We start from the raw sequence: 17,343 nt of genomic DNA, 5'->3' as shown, positions 1-17,343 counted from the left end.
AACTTTATCCAAAGAACACACTATTTACATTTAATATGCTCATTTATCTAGGAGACCCAAAAGAACCCACAGATAAACTAGCAGGAACTAATAAGACGGTTCAACAAGGCACACACATACAAGATCAATAAATTTTAAATATCAATCAGGCTCCTCTACACTGGCGATAACAAATTAGAAACTGTAAAAGAAAATAAGAAAAAAAGAAGATCTAAAAAGAGTCACAAGAGCCATATAAATTATTTAGAGCTAAGCATACGTAGAAGGCAATATAACTAACAAACTGAGTACGAACAGTTAAACTCCGCCCAACCCAACGTTAGGAAAAGACTGTTGTTACTTTATGAGAACAGACCGTCTTCTTAAGGAGCAGATCAGTAAGTGAGAGTGACTCAAAGAAACACAGCATTTGAAAAGTTAGCTAGTCCAAGCCTCTTGATCGCACATACGGAAGCTGAAGCCCAGATAGGTTGAGTTACTTGCTAAAGGGCCCAATGTCCTGATTCAAGGACTAGCATTTTTCACTCATTCATAAGACACAATCAAATGCAGTACCTTGGAAAGAGATGGGGAAAAAATGAAGAAATCAATTATATAGTTCCTCATCTTTAAGTACAGAAATAGCTGTGACAAAATTACACGTATTGAGGGAAAATTGAAGTGCAGAGTTTAAAATGTCAATAATCCACAGGGAAACTGGAGACCATTTAAAATATTCATATTAAATCTCTCTAGAAAAGACATTAAAAGATGTCCAATCAAAATGTGAATTTTCTAATAGACATGGTATGATACAATTTATAATAGATATGGTATGAACCTTTCCCTTTCACGGGAAAGCATCGGCTGGGAAAAAGGAATTGTTCTTGAAAATGGGGCCTGTGCTACTGCAGACACTGTGCTCAACCTAGGTCCACCGAATGCACTGATGTCAGCACTGAGGTCACAGAATTCCACTGTGCGCCTGGCAACCTTGCAAACATAACAGCCCTGGTGAGCACTAGGCAGTACGGCTGGTTCACTAAGTGGTACAAGTTTTTCAGCCATTTAGGAGACTTGACTATTTTTGTTTGTATTGAATCATTTCAACGGATTGCCCAAGAGCCAAGAAGGGCCAACCTGTAGGGAAGAGGAGGAGTTGGACATCTCTTGAGGCATCTTCTAAGGGAGACTTCTAGTTGGTACGATGGAACGGCGACAAAAGAGGAAACATCTGGAAAATGAAGAGTCCCAGGAAACTGCCGAGAACGGAGGAGGTATGTGGGGGGCAACTTGTCTGGGGCACATGTGTTTCTGCCAAACTGAAGCTTCTCTAGGAAGCGGGGGACTGAGAACGTGTCACCTGTGAAGCAGGGAGCGAGAGACCTTGTCTCACTGATGCTGCCGTATCTATCTGGAGGTCCCCTGTGGTGTGAGACGGCACAGAACGGCCAGATGCCCCCTGGGAGATGGGAGGTCAGCTCCGCTGGTCTGAGGACTCTCTCCTGGGGCAGCCGGGCCTGGAGCTTTGTCGGACTCACAGCAGGCTGCATCCTGCTTGCACAGACCTAGAGGTGCAGCTTTTCTCAGTCCCCGATTTCTCTCTTATTCTCTTGGATCTTTCCCTGGGGTCATGAGGTGGGGGATGTGAAGTATGCAAGGATGCTGAGAGAGACCCATGAGTTACTTGGCCTCTTTTACCAAAGTGGAAAGAGAAGCCCCATGAGTTGAAGGCCCTGTTGAAAAATATCTTGACAAGTGGAATGCACTTTGAAAGAAGATTGTTTGTCTAGCGATGGTGTCATATTGAAAGCAAGGAGGATTTATTCCTTCAACAGGAAGAATTTCCCAAAGGAGATCAAGGGAAGGGAAGGGTTTTCCAGAGACTGAGACCGCGTGAGCGGGGGTGAGAAATGGCCTCAGGGTCCTGCGGGGAGCTCTGAGAGCCACGGGCCACGTGTTGCCTGCGTGCATTAAATGTAGGTGAGTAGCTTGCCCTGGGAGAGGGGTGGTCACCCCAGAGCTCCAGCTAGAGGCCTCTGCCCCAGATTAGAGCCCAGTAGCTCCTACCAGGCCCAGGGCCCTGGAGACTGTAGGATGGGCCCTGGGAATGCAGCGCTAGACAGCAGGCAGATTTCCAGGCAGTGGCTGGGACAGGCTGGGGAAGGCAATGACTGCCCCTGACCATTCAGAATATTTTGCCCTATGTTCCTGTGTGTGTGTGTGTGTGAGTGTGTGTGTGTGTGTGTGTGTGTGTGTGTGTGTGTGTGTGTGTGGTAGTGCAGAGAAGAGCGAGATGAATGGGGGTAGAGTGCTTACCAGATATAAAGTCTGCGTGGTAAAGTTCTTGTCACCCTGCCTGGACCTGGCTGACACTCGGTGTACGTAAGAGTGTATACAGAATTCTTGTTAGGGGTGTTTTATGAGACAGTAACTCATACACCCATGTACACTCTGATGCAGCAAAAATATCACACACCCCACATATAACTTCCTTAGTAAACCACACACAGCACATGGAGGTATATACACGGATCCCTCCTGTACTACATTCTCATACAACCCACCTGTATCACAATCCTCTCCTCCAACACCAAACGCTGGAGATGAGATATGTATATAGACACACACACTATATATATAGGACACACACACACACACACACACACTATATACATGTATCTCCTCAACTCTTGCACAAACACAGCTAACTTCAGCCATCTCTAAATACCTCTATAAGAACCAGTCACGTGTCATACACACCACACTTATAACACATTCTTGAGTAATGCCAGACCCGCTTTGTACAAACCACAGTAAACCACAGTCTCAGTAACCCATGTCAGGATTGCCAGAGAAAATATGGGCTATCCAGTTCAATTTGAATTCCAGATAAACAACAAGTAATTTTTCAGTATCCGTATGTCCCACATATTGTATGGGCTATACTTACACTAAAACTAAGTCAGGCCAAATACTGCATGGGAATACTTACACTAAAAGATTATTCTGGGTTTATCTGAAACTGAAATTTAACTGGGTGCCTTGTATTCTTGTTCGCTAAGTCTGGCAACCCTTATATACTTACCACCAGCTGATGTATTATATATTTATTGTAGTTTTGTTTAGTGTGTGTCTTCCCCTACTAGAATGTGCAGCGTTACCAAAGACTACAACAATGGAAGAGTGCCGGATACACAGGAGTAGCTGCTTACTGAATCTTGGTGAAAGAATGAATGAACACACACCATAAATACAAGCCACATCATGTAATGAGGAAACGTTACATGTCCCAGAATTCCTGACTTGTGAACAGAAACCATGCACACAAAGGCCACAGACACAGATAGACACGTCTGCACTGTGCTCCCCATGCCAACCCCACACTTACCACAGACTTAACTGATACACATCACTCACTCTTCCCACACACTCACAGTCACCGCCGAGGCCTACATTACCAACTAGACAGTGAGAGAATAAGAATTGATTGGAATTAAATCCTGGAGGATCCACTGGGAACCACACTCTCAACTGTGTGTATTCACTGCACCTGACACGTGTCACACACTCAGTAAATATTTGTGGACAGAGGACTGATGAACCCACCCTGAGCCTTTCATTCCTCCCTCAGGAATCTCGAAGTCACAAGAGGATCCCCCTCGGCTTGGATCCACTGTGGTGGCCCAAGGCTGCAGCCCAGGGGCAGTGGAGGTCTCCTCTGCCTCTAAATACTTCTTCTGTACTTCTACTCTGCGCAAGCTCAGCTACGCTGGTAAGGGCGTGGGGCTCCTCAGGTGACGGGGTGCTTGGCTGTGAAGCAGGAGGCACACAGATCCCAGGGAGGCTGAGAGGAAATCCAGGGTCATCAGAGGTGATGAGGGCTCTGTGGAGGAGCCTGGGCAGGATGGCTGAGCTGTTCCGAGGGCGTGGATGCCAGCTGAGTCTGGGGGTGTGTGTGTGAATACTGCTACTACCATGGTGGGGAAGTCAAGGAGCAGGGGCCGGAAAGGTCTGGGCTTGAGGTGGAGGGAAGAGGGACCAGATTAAGCATCTTCAGAGGAAAATGTAGGCTTTGTCTTTGCCTTTGCTTCCAGAGAAGGACAGAGTTCTGCATCATACACCTCCAGCCTGAGAGCAGGACCATCCAGCTCAGGTGCACACAGCTCACACATACACGCGCCCTCCAGGCACAGCCCTTCTCAGTGCACATCAACCCCAAGCACGTGCTCCACAGTACTCTCCTGCACCACAGCCCCATTCCACAAGGAATGCACCACCGATATTCCCAAACTCACACTCCTCATCGTACATGCATCCAGCCGCATCCCTCACATACTACAGCCCTCACCACCATACTCCACACCCCTGTATACAGACACCGCTCCAGTATACCCCCCCACGCACATGAAAAGCCCACAGATGACACCAGATACACCACTCCGTCCTACGGCCAACGGACACCAAGCTCACGACATTGCTATGTCGTGCCAATGTCCCTCTCTCGTCTACCACACCTGCTCCCTCAGCTTCCGGCATGGCCCATGCATGTTATTATGATTTTAATTTCCTTTTTCAGGAATCCGGAGATTTCATCGAGACACTGCCCAGCCTAGACCACCCCTAGCCCAGGATCAGGAAGAAGGAGAGACCGCTTCCCCATCACACTGTGTCTCCTCCTCACCCTCTTCACCCTGTAAGAACTATCTGCACCCAGACAAAGAGGAAAGGGGCATGAAAATATACTACATGCAGGTACAAGTGAACAAGGGTGTCGCTGTCTCCTGGAAGACAAAGAAACCCTTGGAGTTGCCTGAAAAGCAGCTGAGGATAGAAGAAGTGACCCTTCCTGAGGATGTGTGTGCAGTAGCCACTGACCCCTCTTCTGATGTGTCCACCGAAAGCCTCCTGTCTGACAGTGAGCCCACTGGGGAGGAGAAAGAGTATGAGGAAAGGGCAGAGCCAGGCAGCCCATCAGGGCCACCTGCCGTCGAGGAGAGACCCAGCGCCAAGACAGCGGACTGGATGCTGACCATGGAGACCGGCTTCAGGTGCATGGCCTGCTGCCGGGTCTTCCCCACCTTGGAGATCCTCCAGCAGCACGTGAAGGGCGGCGTCCTGCAGGGCTTCAGCTGCCGTGCCTTTCATCTCACCATGGCCCAGCGGATGGGCAATGTGGAATCCGAGAGCACCCCTGAGGAAGAGGAGGAGGAGGAGGAGAACGAGGAGGAGGAGGAGGAGGAGGAGGAGAAGGAGGTAGAGAAGCAAGAAGAAAAGGAGAATGAGGGAGAGCAGCCCACGGGGGAAGGCCCCAGCCCAAAGAGACCCCGCAGGCAGGGTCTTTTCTCTCCTTTGAGTTCCAAACAGCAACTGAGATTCATGGGACAGAAGATCCTGGAAGACGGTGTGGCCGTCCCTTGGAAGAGGTAAGGCTTGAGGCTGGCAGTCTTCTGAGCCTATGTCACGAGGGCCCAGAGGAGTCTAAGGGAAGGGGCCGCACACATGTGCTGGTTTACCTAATGGCTCTGCAGTTGCATCAAATGGGACACACCCAGCACTAACAAAGGCATTGACCTCTGTTGACGTAAACAAGAAGGTGGAGCCTTTTCCTAGGAGTTTTCTCAGGGTCTGCACGATGGACCTCAACTCTTAGAGGACGTACTGCCAGCAGCTCCTTCTCGGCAGAGAGAGCCAGGAGTGGTCTCAAGAGAGGACAGGGGCCCTTGCAGGACCAGAACTTTGAGGTCTGAGAGCCTTGGGCCTGAGCCGAGATCTCACCCGGACCACTGGACCTAGCCTTCTGTGACAAAGGGGAATATGAAAGAGAGTCACGTGGAAATGAGGTCCCCCGAGATATGGAAATGTTCCAGAACCTTCGTTGCGTGGTAGTTGATCTGGAGCCAAGCTCACTGTGGTGTGTGTGGCTCTGAGCATTAAGGCAATGCTGGAGGGTAACCCTGACCAGCAGAGCTTGGAGTGCTTCTTGTCTCTTCCTGTTCTACCTCATTTGTTTTATCCCTTCCAGGGAGAAGAAAGGACCCTCGGGAGAGTAGCAGACAGAATGCCGTGGTCTGAAGGAGGATGAAGGGACCGGCTCTCAGTCTATCATATGACAATAGAAGCGTCCTATGCAATAAAGGGCATTTTCCAAACCTTTCCTGGAGCTTTTATTTAAGGACATTTTTCTATCTATGCATCTATCTGTCATCTACATCTGTATCTTTCAAGGTTTGTGAACAAGCTTTCACATAAGCACTAGAGACGTCCGCCAGCATTTTCCAGAAGAGGCCTGCAAATTGCTGGGGACTCCTCACAAATAGGGAACGGCCACAACCCCTGCCACACAGACTATGCGCGTGGCCCTCCTGACGTACTCCCACTCTCTCTCTGAATTTCCCAACGTCTGAGATGAGGGTGCTGGCTGGAGGCAATGATCACGTGCAGGCTGAATCTTCTCCAGATTCTGATTCTCTTCCTGGGCATATCGTCCTCAAGCACAGTCTCCATGTCCCTGGCCACACTGATCTCTCTCCTTCAGTCCTTCCCTCCCTCCCTCTCCTGCCTCCCAGTGCAGAGAATACTTGTTTGCATTTGAGACGACATTTATTTTTGGTTCACAGAATTCTCACCTGTTCTACTGTGGCCTCCGTTGTGAACATTCCAAAGCTGAGACTTTTCTGTTTTTCTCCCTCATTTCTGCTGAGTCTTTACCTTCCTAATGCAGTGAACTCACAGTGCCTAGCTGACTGGATGGGGAAAAACATCCAGGGAGCAAAGAGAAATAATAAAAGAATATATCAGTTAATTTTTCATAGTGTTATCCAACTACATATTTTTAAAATTTTGGAATAATATTAGGAATCTTCTCTTTATAAAAAACTGAATTATCGGGCTTCCCTGGTGGAGCAGTGGTTAAGAATATGCCTGCGAATGCAGGGGTCATGGGTTCGAGCCCTGGTCTGGGAAGATCCCACGTGCCACGGAGTAACAAAGCCCGCGCGCCACAACTACTGAGCCTGCGCTCTAGAGCCCGTGTGCCACATCAACCGAGCCCACGTGCCACAACTACGGAAGCCTGCGTGCCTAGAGACCATGCTCCGCAACAAGAGAAGCCACTGCAATGAGAAGCCTGCGCACCACAGCCAAGAGGAGCCCCCGCTCACTGCAACTAGAGAACGCCCGCTAGCAGCAACAAAGACCCAATGAAGCGCCAAATAAATTAACTAATTTTTAAAATTGAATTAGTTTCAAGGGTACAATGTATAAAAGTACAATAAAAGCCCCCCTTCATAACCCCCCAACCCCACTCTCAAGATGGAATCGATATGCTGTGATACAATTTATAGTCGTAGTACTACTCCTCCTCCCACCACATCCGAAATCCTCTGAGCCAGGGGCAGCAGCTTCCTTTCACAATGCTAGGACCCGCCACAAGACACATGATAATCCCTTTGGACATTTCAAGGAGCGGCACCAAGGGAACAGTACCGGGGAAATGCCACTGACAGCTCAGAATATCCATGGCGTTTCTAGAGCCTCGGCACTGCTCTCGCTCTGGGAATGAAGGTCCAAAAAGCACATCGGAGAATGTTCATAGTTGTAAACAAGCTCCACCTTTGAAACACAATCTACATAGAACCACATATACAAGCCTGCACGATGGATGAAGCCAAGGTCTCCTCCATGATTTCCCTTCTGACCACCTTATTGTCTCCTCAACCATAAAAGGTGAACTTGAAACTCAGGACCTTGCCTTGTCACCAGAAACATCCAAGCTTGGATCAGTCTTTCTAAGACCAGATACTTGCTCTCTGAACTATTAGAGACTTGTCACATACACACAGGTAGAACAGGATTATTTCTATCTACCTGGGGACTTGGAGTCTTTCACATTGCTCCTGTTAAAACTCTCACAACAGCAAAATTTTACCTACAAAGTGTTCAAGCTATGACACTCCCAACTTCCACAAACCTCCTCAGCTCTTGTGAGTCACATGCAGCCAATTCCAGGAATTGGAAACATGGTTGTGAGGATGAAACTGACTTTGGGGCTCCCCTTGGATATGGTCTTCCAGACTTACCAAAAGGCCATTAAGAGGAAGGTTTACCCCACCTCAGGGAAACCCGAGGCAGTACTTGCAGTCAAGGGCTGGCCCTGGCTTCTGAGCTACATCCAAAAAGAATTTCATACTGTACCTGGATCTGCTGAAGCCATTTCTGACTGTCCGAGAGCCAGCATGTACCACTCCTCAACTGCCTCCATTGTGGATCATCAGTAGGGCTGTCAGATTTAGGACATAAAAATACAGGATACCCAGTTAAACTTGAACTTCACATGAATAATAAGTCATTATTTTTAGTATAAGTAGATCCTATGAACTATTTGGGGCATACTTATCTTCAAAATGTACTCGTTGTTTTTCAAACATTCATATTTAACTAAACAGTCTATATTTTATCTGTCAACCCTACTCAGCAGAAATGATGGAGGCTCATAGAGATCCAGGAGACGCCTCAGCGCCTCCTCAGCTTTTATTTCTACGTCCTGGACAGCGAGCACGAACCTTCCACTCCCAGTCAGTGGCTAGAATGGAGGATATTCTCTGTTTTAGAGCTTTTTCTACTTGTCATTGTTATTATCTTCCTTATTTTAAAGAGATGTTTATTTTTTCCCAATCTTAATAGCTCATCCAAAAGTATTTCAAAGTTCATTAGACAAGGGAAAAACAATATGGTTCTGAAAAGTGAAGGAAACCGCCAGGTGTTTAGTAAAGAAGTAGTAGGGAGACTGAAAAAGCCAAACTTAATAAGCAGATCTCTCCAAGGGTATTTTCAGAGCTTGATACCCTCCCACACCCTGAAAATATTATTACATCAAGAATGTAGAACTGCTAACCAAATGTAAGGCTCCCATATGATTCTATCAAACTGAGGATGCTTCTTTACTAAGCAGTGAGCACACTTGCTGTCCCAGGGACCTTGGCAGTTGCAACGTAGGGCTCTTCCCTTTGGGATGGAAACAGCAAGTTTTCCTGTGGTCTACACGCTGGCCCCAAAAATACTACACTCCCAATACTTGTCAACTTTAAGTATTTTCCTACATATCTCCATTTTTCTGTTACTATTTGGACTACATCCTAGACTTGACACTACATAAATTGCATTCAAGAAGCTATTTTTAAAAGTTGGTAGGAAACCTTAAATCTATGGCTTGCAGTCCCTGGCTTACTTTCATCCAGGTGCATAAGGGTTTTCAAAAGTAGTCAGGTTAGTTACCCTGTATCACAGCCCCACGCTTGTGTCACAGATATAAAAATGGAACATGATATTTAAGGTTTTAGTTGCCAAATCATCAAGCCTCCCAGACAGAGGCAATAGAGCAAAATGATTACAGAGGCATGGATTTTGATTTGCTCCAGTGTCTTGGGCAAGTCACTTGGCCTCTGTATTTATTTGTACTTATCTGCACTTATCTGTCACTTGGGGGTCATAATTGTACCTGGTCCATGGGTACGCTGTACAAATGATCTGTAAAGTAGTTACAAGAAACCGACACAGAGTAAGCACTCCACAGACATTGGCTATTAGCTATTGGAAATATTTCTCCGTGAAACAGATGACATTATCCGTGGATGACTCGGTGGGAGACAGTGAATCACAGAATCACAGCATGTTGAATGTAACCTAGTTCACACTCTAATGTGAAAAGAAGAAAAGTGTGCATGGGTAGAAAATGTCTGAAACTTTACACAACAAAGAGTTCATCATGTTAACTTGGAGGATTAGAATAAATCAGGAAAGGAGGAAAGAAAAACTTGAGTGTAATTCAATTTCTCTATCATTTGTGTTTCTACACTGAGACTCTGAATACACTGGAAGTGCAATTTTTTTTAATGTGGCGGGATAAAGGTTTTCAAGTTTTCCTGATCCATCCGTATTATTATCTCAGAATTGCTGGCATTTCTTGCCATCTTTGGATCTACACCCATGTGAGTCAGTGGGCCATTCTGGACGGAGGAGATAATAGAGCAGAAGTGAAGGGAGAGAAAAGGAGAGACAAGATTTTCTCTTTTCTCTTCAAAGAGGAAAGGTCTTTGGAATGGGAACAACTCACAACCAAACTTTGGGGAAAGGATGTGATGGAAAATGAGACAAACATCCTACCCCTGTGATGAGAAGGATTCCCTGGGCTGGATGGAGGGAGGTCACAGGTGGCTGGACAAGGAACCCAACCAGGGAGAAACACACACAAGTGCAGAGCAAACACCCTGAGGCCACTCAGCCTGACTCCATGCAAACATGTGTCCAGCAGACAGCCCTTCACCTGTGGCTCCCCAGCAAGACAGGTACCTCGGGGGTGCCAACTCATTCTGAGTCCATTATGCCTGGACATTCATAAACCGCTGTCTAACGTGTGAGGAATAAACTCTCAATGTGTATGAGGAAATTGCGGAAGGAGATTGAAAGGTTACTTAAACGAAAAAAAAAAAGAAGTTCAGGAAGGCAAGATGGTAGAGAGACAAGAAAAAGACCTTAAAAGATAGAAAGGATTTGCCAAAGAAGAGAAAGCAAAAGAAATGATTCCGAATGGGTTAACCTGCAGCTAGGAAGTTAAGGAAGATTATTGATGGGTGAAGACTATGGAATAAAGTGAATAAAATTTCTCAGAAGTTGCTGAGCATATGGTAAGCAGCATGATTATCAAATTATGAATTGGCTGCAATGGCATTCTAGGGGGACACTAGGAAGGTGAAGCAAATGTTCCTGAGATGACAGTAGCAGGTGGAAAGTTGTTTCAGGGGAAGATCAGTCTTGCAGAGGGTGTATCAGAGGAGGGCAAGTGTGAGCAAGCAAGGAAATACTAAGTGTATACGGTTCCTTCACTGAGTGCACCCAGCCCCGCGGTCTGCCTTGAGAACAAGCAGGACTTCAGGTACAGGAGCTACATTTCAGTCATCAAGACTTGAGAAGACACCCTTAACTCAGGTCTTCTCTTCAAACTCCATCTTTCCTTCTTAACCTTCATTTGGCCTCTTCCCTTACCCTCCAGCTGTGGACTGAGGCCACAGAGCAAGATGGGTCACTAGTGTCCTCCATCCCCTGGCGACTGTGGTTCACATCAGTGGAGTACCAAAGGCAATAACCAAGTAACAGACACAAGAGTGTATGAAGAAGAAGAGATTCTGATAAGGCTTTCTGTGACAGTGTGGGCCAAGTCGGCTCTATATGGCTGGTATCCCGTGAATTATGAGCAGCCTTAGGGGAGAAGTTCTCAGAAGGCAGAGCCTGGCTCTCGAGAGGCTCTGCGTGCTCACAGCCCACTCCAAGACCTCAGTTACAGCTTCGGCCCCCAATATCTCTCCCTCTGCCTGCTCACAGTTTTTGAAGTCTTCTTTCCTCCACATTTCTCTTGAGAGGTGGAGGAGGAAGATGAGCTTCAGGCCAGCTCAGACTCCCCTGGGATCCCAGCAGGATGCCTATCATTAACCTCCCACCTTCTAGGAAGCTCCTAAGATCTTCACATTTGGGGCAGTTCTCAATTCAGCTGTGCTTCAAATTGCTGGCTGGAGACGGCCTGTTGGAAGCTGGCTAAAAGCAAGTAGCAATCCTTCGGGCAGCCTGGCCCTTCTCGACTGTCAGACATCTTCAGGGATATTCTAGGAAATGTTGTTTGTTCTAGAGAAGGGAGGGAAACAATCCAATTGTCCAATAATGCTTGAATGGAAAATAAATGATGCTATATGCATGTGATCACATAATATCAAAGAGTCAAAAATCAAAGACCTAAATCTATATGGATTCACGTGGATAAATCTTGAAAACATAATATTGATTGAAAGAAAATAAGATAAAGAATGTTAGATTGTGATAACAGGCATGTAAGTATTTAAATATTTAAATCAATTCAACATATTGCTTCTATATATAGAGATGCAAGAAAATAAACTTTATCCAAAGAACACATTATTTACATTTAATATGCTCATTTATCTAGGAGACCCAAAAGAACCCACAGATAAACAAGCAGGAACTAATAAGACGGTTCAACAAGGCACACACATACAAGATCAATAAATTTTAAAAGTCAATCAGGCTCCTCTACACTGGCGATAACAAATTAGAAACTATAAAAGAAAATAAGAAAAAAAGAAGATCTAAAAATTGTCACAAGAGCCGTATAAATTATTTAGAGCTAAGCATACGTGGAAGGCAATATAACTAACAAACTGAGTACGAAAGACTGTTGTTACTTTATGAGAACAGACCCTCTTCTTAAGGAGCAGATCAGTAAGTGAGAGTGAATCAAAGAAACACAGCATTTGAAAAGTCATCTAGTCCAAGCCTCTTGATCGCACATACAGAAGCTGAAGCCCAGATAGGTTGAGTTACTTGCTAAAGGGCCCAATGTCCTGACTCAAGGACTAGCATTTTTCACTCAGTCGCAAGACACAATCAAATGCAGTACCTTGGAAAGAGATGGGGAAAAAATGAAGAAATCAATTATATAGTTCCTCATCTTTAAGTACAGAAATAGCCGTGACAAAATTACACGTATTGAGGGAAAATTGAAGTGCAGAGTTTAAAATGTCAATAATCCACAGGGAAACTGGAGACCATTTAAAACATTCATATTAAATCTCTCTAGAAAAGACATTAAAAGATCTCCAATCAAAATGTGAATTTTATAATAGACATGGTATGATACAATTTATAATAGATATGGTAGGAACCTTTCCCTTTCACGGGAAAGCTTCGGCTGGGAAAAAGGAATTGTTCTTGAAAATGGGGCCTGTGCTATTGCAGACACTGTGCTCAACCTAGGTCCACCGAATGCTCTGATGTCATCACTGAGGTCACAGAATTCCACTGTGAGCCTGGCAACCTTGCAAACATAACAGCCCTGGTGAGCACTAGGCACTACTGCTGGTTCACCAAGTGGTACAAGTTTTTCAGCCATTTAGGAGACTTGACTATTTTTGTTTGTATTGAATCATTTCAACGGATTGCCCAAGAGCCAAGAAGGGCCAACCTGTAGGGAAGAGGAGGAGTTGGACATCTCTTGAGGCATCTTCTAAGGGAGACTTCTAGTTGGTACGATGGAACGGCGACAAAAGAGGAAACATCTGGAAAATGAAGAGTCCCAGGAAACTGCCGAGAACGGAGGAGGTATGTGGGGGGCAACTTGTCTGGGGCACATGGGTTTCTGCCAAACTGAAGCTTCTCTAGGAAGCGGGGGACTGAGAACGTGTCACCTGTGAAGCAGGGAGCGAGAGACCTTGTCTCACTGATGCTGCCGTATCTATCCGGAGGGTCCCTGTGGTGTGAGACGGCACAGAACGGCCAGATGCCCCCTGGGAGATGAGAGGTCAGCTCCGCTGGTCTGAGGACTCTCTCCTGGGGCAGCCGGGCCTGGAGCTTTGTCGGACTCACAGCAGGCTGCATCCTGCTTGCACAGACCTAGAGGTGCAGCTTTTCTCAGTCCCCGATTTCTCTCTTATGCTCTTGGATCTTTCCTAGGGGTCATGATGTGGGGGATGTGAAGGATGCAAGGATGCTGAGAGAGACCCATGAGTTGCTTGGCCTCTTTTACCAAAGTGGAAAGAGAAGCCCCATGAGTTGAAGGTCCTGTTGAAAAATATCTTGACAAGTGGAATGCACTTTGAAAGAAGATTGTTTGTCTAGGGATGGTGTCATATTGAAAGCAAGGAGGTTTTATTCCTTCAACAGGAAGAATTTCCCAAAGGAGATCAAGGGAAGGGAAGGGTTTTCCAGAGACTGAGACCGCATGAGCGGGGGTGAGAAATGGCCTCAGGGTCCTGCGGGGAGCTCTGAGAGCCACGGGCCACGTGTTGCCTGCGTGCATTAAATGTAGGCGAGTAGCTTGCCCTGGGAGAGGGGTGGTCACCCCAGAGCTCCAGCTAGAGGCCTCTGCCCCAGATTAGAGCCCAGTAGCTCCTACCAGGCCCAGGGCCCTGGAGACTGTAGGATGGGCCCTGGGAATGGAGCTCTAGACAGCAGGCAGATTTCCAGGCAGTGGCTGGGACAGGCTGGGGAAGGCAATGACTGCCCCTGACCATTCAGAATATTTTGCCCTATGTTCCTGTGTGTGTGTGTGTGTGAGTGTGTGTGGTAGTGCAGAGAAGAGCGAGATGAATGGGGGTAGAGTGCTTACCAGATATAAAATCTGCGTGGTAAAGTTCTTGTCACCCTGCCTGGACCTGGCTGACACTCGGTGTACGTAAGAGTGTATACAGAATTCTTGTTAGGGGTGTTTTATGAGACAGTAACTCATACACCCATGTACACTCTGATACAGCAAAAATATCACACACCCCACATATAACTTCCTTAGTAAACCACACACAGCACATGGAGGTATATACACGCATCCCTCCTATACTACATTCTCATACAACCCACCTGTATCACAATCCTCTCCTCCAACACCAAACGGTGGAGATGAGATATGTATATAGACACACACACTATATATATAGGACACACACACACACACACACACACACTATATACATGTATCTCCTCAACTCTTGCACAAACACAGCTAACTTCTGCCATCGCTAAATACCTCTATAAGAACCAGTTACGTGTCATACACACCACACTTATAACACATTCTTGAGTAATGCCAGACCCGCTTTGTACAAACCACAGTAAACCACAGTCTCAGTAACCCATGTCAGGATTGCCAGAGAAAATATGGGCTATCCAGTTCAATTTGAATTCCAGATAAACAACAAGTAATTTTTCAGTATCCGTATGTCCCACATATTGTATGGGCTATACTTACACTAAAACTAAGTCAGGCCAAATAGTGCATGGGAATACTTACACTAAAAGATTATTCTGGGTTTATCTGAAACTGAAATTTAACTGGGTGCCTTGTATTCTTGTTCGCTAAGTCTGGCAACCCTTATATACTTACCACCAGCTGATGTATTATATATTTATTGTAGTTTGGTTTAGTGTGTGTCTTCCCCTACTAGAATGTGCAGCGTTACCAAAGACTACAACAATGGAAGAGTGCCGGATACACAGGAGTAGCTGCTTACTGAATCTTGGTGAATGAATGAATGAACACACACCATAAATACAAGCCACACCATGTAATGAGGAAACGTTACATGTCCCAGAATTCCTGACTTGTGAACAGAAACCATGCACACAAAGGCCACAGACACAGATAGACACGTCTGCACTGTGCTCCCCATGCCAACCCCACACTTACCACAGACTTAACTGATACACATCACTCACTCTTCCCACACACTCACAGTCACCACCGAGGCCTACATTACCAACTAGACAGTGAGAGAATAAGTATTGATTGGAATTAAATCCTGGAGGATCCACTGGGAACCACACTCTCAACTGTGTGTATTCACTGCACCTGACACGTGTCACACACTCAGTAAATATTTGTGGACAGAGGACTGATGAACCCACCCTGAGCCTTTCATTCCTCCCTCAGGACTCTCGAAGTCACAAGAGGATCCCCCTCGGCTTGGATCCACTGTGGTGGCCCAAGGCTGCAGCCCAGGGGCAGGGGAGGTCTCCTCTGCCTCTAAATACTTCTTCTGTACTTCTACTCTGTGCAAGCTCAGCTACGCTGGTAAGGGCGTGGGGCTCCTCAGGTGAGGGGGTGCTTGGCTGTGAAGCAGGAGGCACACAGATCCCAGGGAGGCTGAGAGGAAATCCAGGGTCATCAGAGGTGATGAGGGCTCTGTGGAGGAGCCTGGGCAGGATGGCTGAGCTGTTCCGAGGGTGTGGATGCCAGCTGAGTCTGGGGGTGTGTGTGTGAATACTGCTACTACCATGGTGGGGAAGTCAAGAAGCAGGGGCCGGAAAGGCCTGGGCTTGAGGTGGAGGGAAGAGGGACCAGATTAAGCATCTTCAGAGGAAAATGTAGGCTTTGTCTTTGCCTTTGCTTCCAGAGAAGGACAGAGTTCTGCATCATACACCTCCAGCCTGAGAGCAGGACCATCCAGCTCAGGTGCACACAGCTCACACATACACGTGCCCTCCAGGCACAGCCCTTCTCAGTGCACATCAACCCCAAGCACGTGCTCCACAGTACTCTCCTGCACCACAGCCCCATTCCACAAGGAATGCACCACCGATATTCCCAAACTCACACTCCTCATCGTACACGCATCCAGCCGCATCCCTCACATACTACAGCCCTCACCACCATACTCCACACCCCTGTATACAGACACCGCTCCAGTATACCCCCCCACGCACATGAAAAGCCCACAGATGACACCAGATACACCACTCCGTCCTACGGCCAACGGACACCAAGCTCACGACATTGCTATGTCGTGCCAATGTCCCTCTCTCGTCTACCACACCTGCTCCCTCAGCTTCCGGCATGGCCCATGCATGTTATTATGATTTTAATTTCCTTTTTCAGGAATCCGGAGATTTCATCGTGACACTGCCCAGCCGAGACCACCCCTAGCCCAGGATCAGGAAGAAGGAGAGACCGCTTCCCCATCACACTGTGTCTCCTCCTCACCCTCTTCACACTGTAAGAACTATCTGCACCCAGACAAAGAGGAAAGGGGCATGAAAATATACTACATGCAGGTACAAGTGAACAAGGGTGTCGCTGTCTCCTGGAAGACAAAGAAACCCTTGGAGTTGCCTGAAAAGCAGCTGAGGATAGAAGAAGTGACCCTTCCTGAGGATGTGTGCGCAGTAGCCACTGACCCCTCTTCTGATGTGTCCACCGAAAGCCTCCTGTCTGACAGTGAGCCCACTGGGGAGGAGAAAGAGTATGAGGAAAGGGCAGAGCCAGGCAGCCCATCAGGGCCACCTGCCGTCGAGGAGAGACCCAGCGCCAAGACAGCGGACTGGATGCTGACCATGGAGACCGGCTTCAGGTGCATGGCCTGCTGCCGGGTCTTCCCCACCTTGGAGATCCTCCAGCAGCACGTGAAGGGCGGCGTCCTGCAGGGCTTCAGCTGCCGTGCCTTTCATCTCACCATGGCCCAGCGGATGGGCAATGTGGAATCCGAGAGCACCCCTGAGGAAGAGGACGAGGAGGAGGAGGAGGAGAACGAGGAGGAGGAGGAGGAGGAGGAGGAGGAGAAGGAGGTAGAGAAGCAAGAAGAAAAGGAGAATGAGGGAGAGCAGCCCACGGGGGAAGGCCCCAGCCCAAAGAGACCCCGCAGGCAGGGTCTTTTCTCTCCTTTGAGTTCCAAACAGCAACTGAGATTCATGGGACAGAAGATCCTGGAAGACGGTGTGGCCGTCCCTTGGAAGAGGTAAGGCTTGAGGCTGGCAGTCTTCTGAGCCTATGTCACGAGGGCCCAGAGGAGTCTAAGGGAAGGGGCCGCA

At 47.3% G+C, this 17,343-nt stretch overlaps 1 protein-coding gene across 1 annotated transcript; it reads left to right on the top strand.

Moving 5' to 3' along the window:
- Positions 1 to 1,186: 1,186 nt before the first annotated feature.
- Positions 1,187 to 16,436, top strand: LOC309816120 (protein FAM170A-like; the record flags this gene model as incomplete). Its single annotated transcript, XM_082646789.1, has 3 exons — positions 1,187 to 1,256; positions 4,559 to 5,312; positions 16,415 to 16,436. The coding sequence occupies 3 exons, from the start codon at positions 1,187 to 1,189 to the stop codon at positions 16,434 to 16,436; spliced, it is 846 nt and encodes a 281-aa protein (XP_082502915.1).
- Positions 16,437 to 17,343: the final 907 nt, after the last annotated feature.

Source organism: Mesoplodon mirus, assembly GCF_964341445.2.
Source record: "Mesoplodon mirus genome assembly, contig: SUPER_14_unloc_1, whole genome shotgun sequence".
Taxonomy (NCBI): domain Eukaryota; kingdom Metazoa; phylum Chordata; class Mammalia; order Artiodactyla; family Ziphiidae; genus Mesoplodon; species Mesoplodon mirus.
Note: the sequence above shows the minus strand (reverse complement) of the source record. Positions and strands in the feature narration are given on the sequence as shown.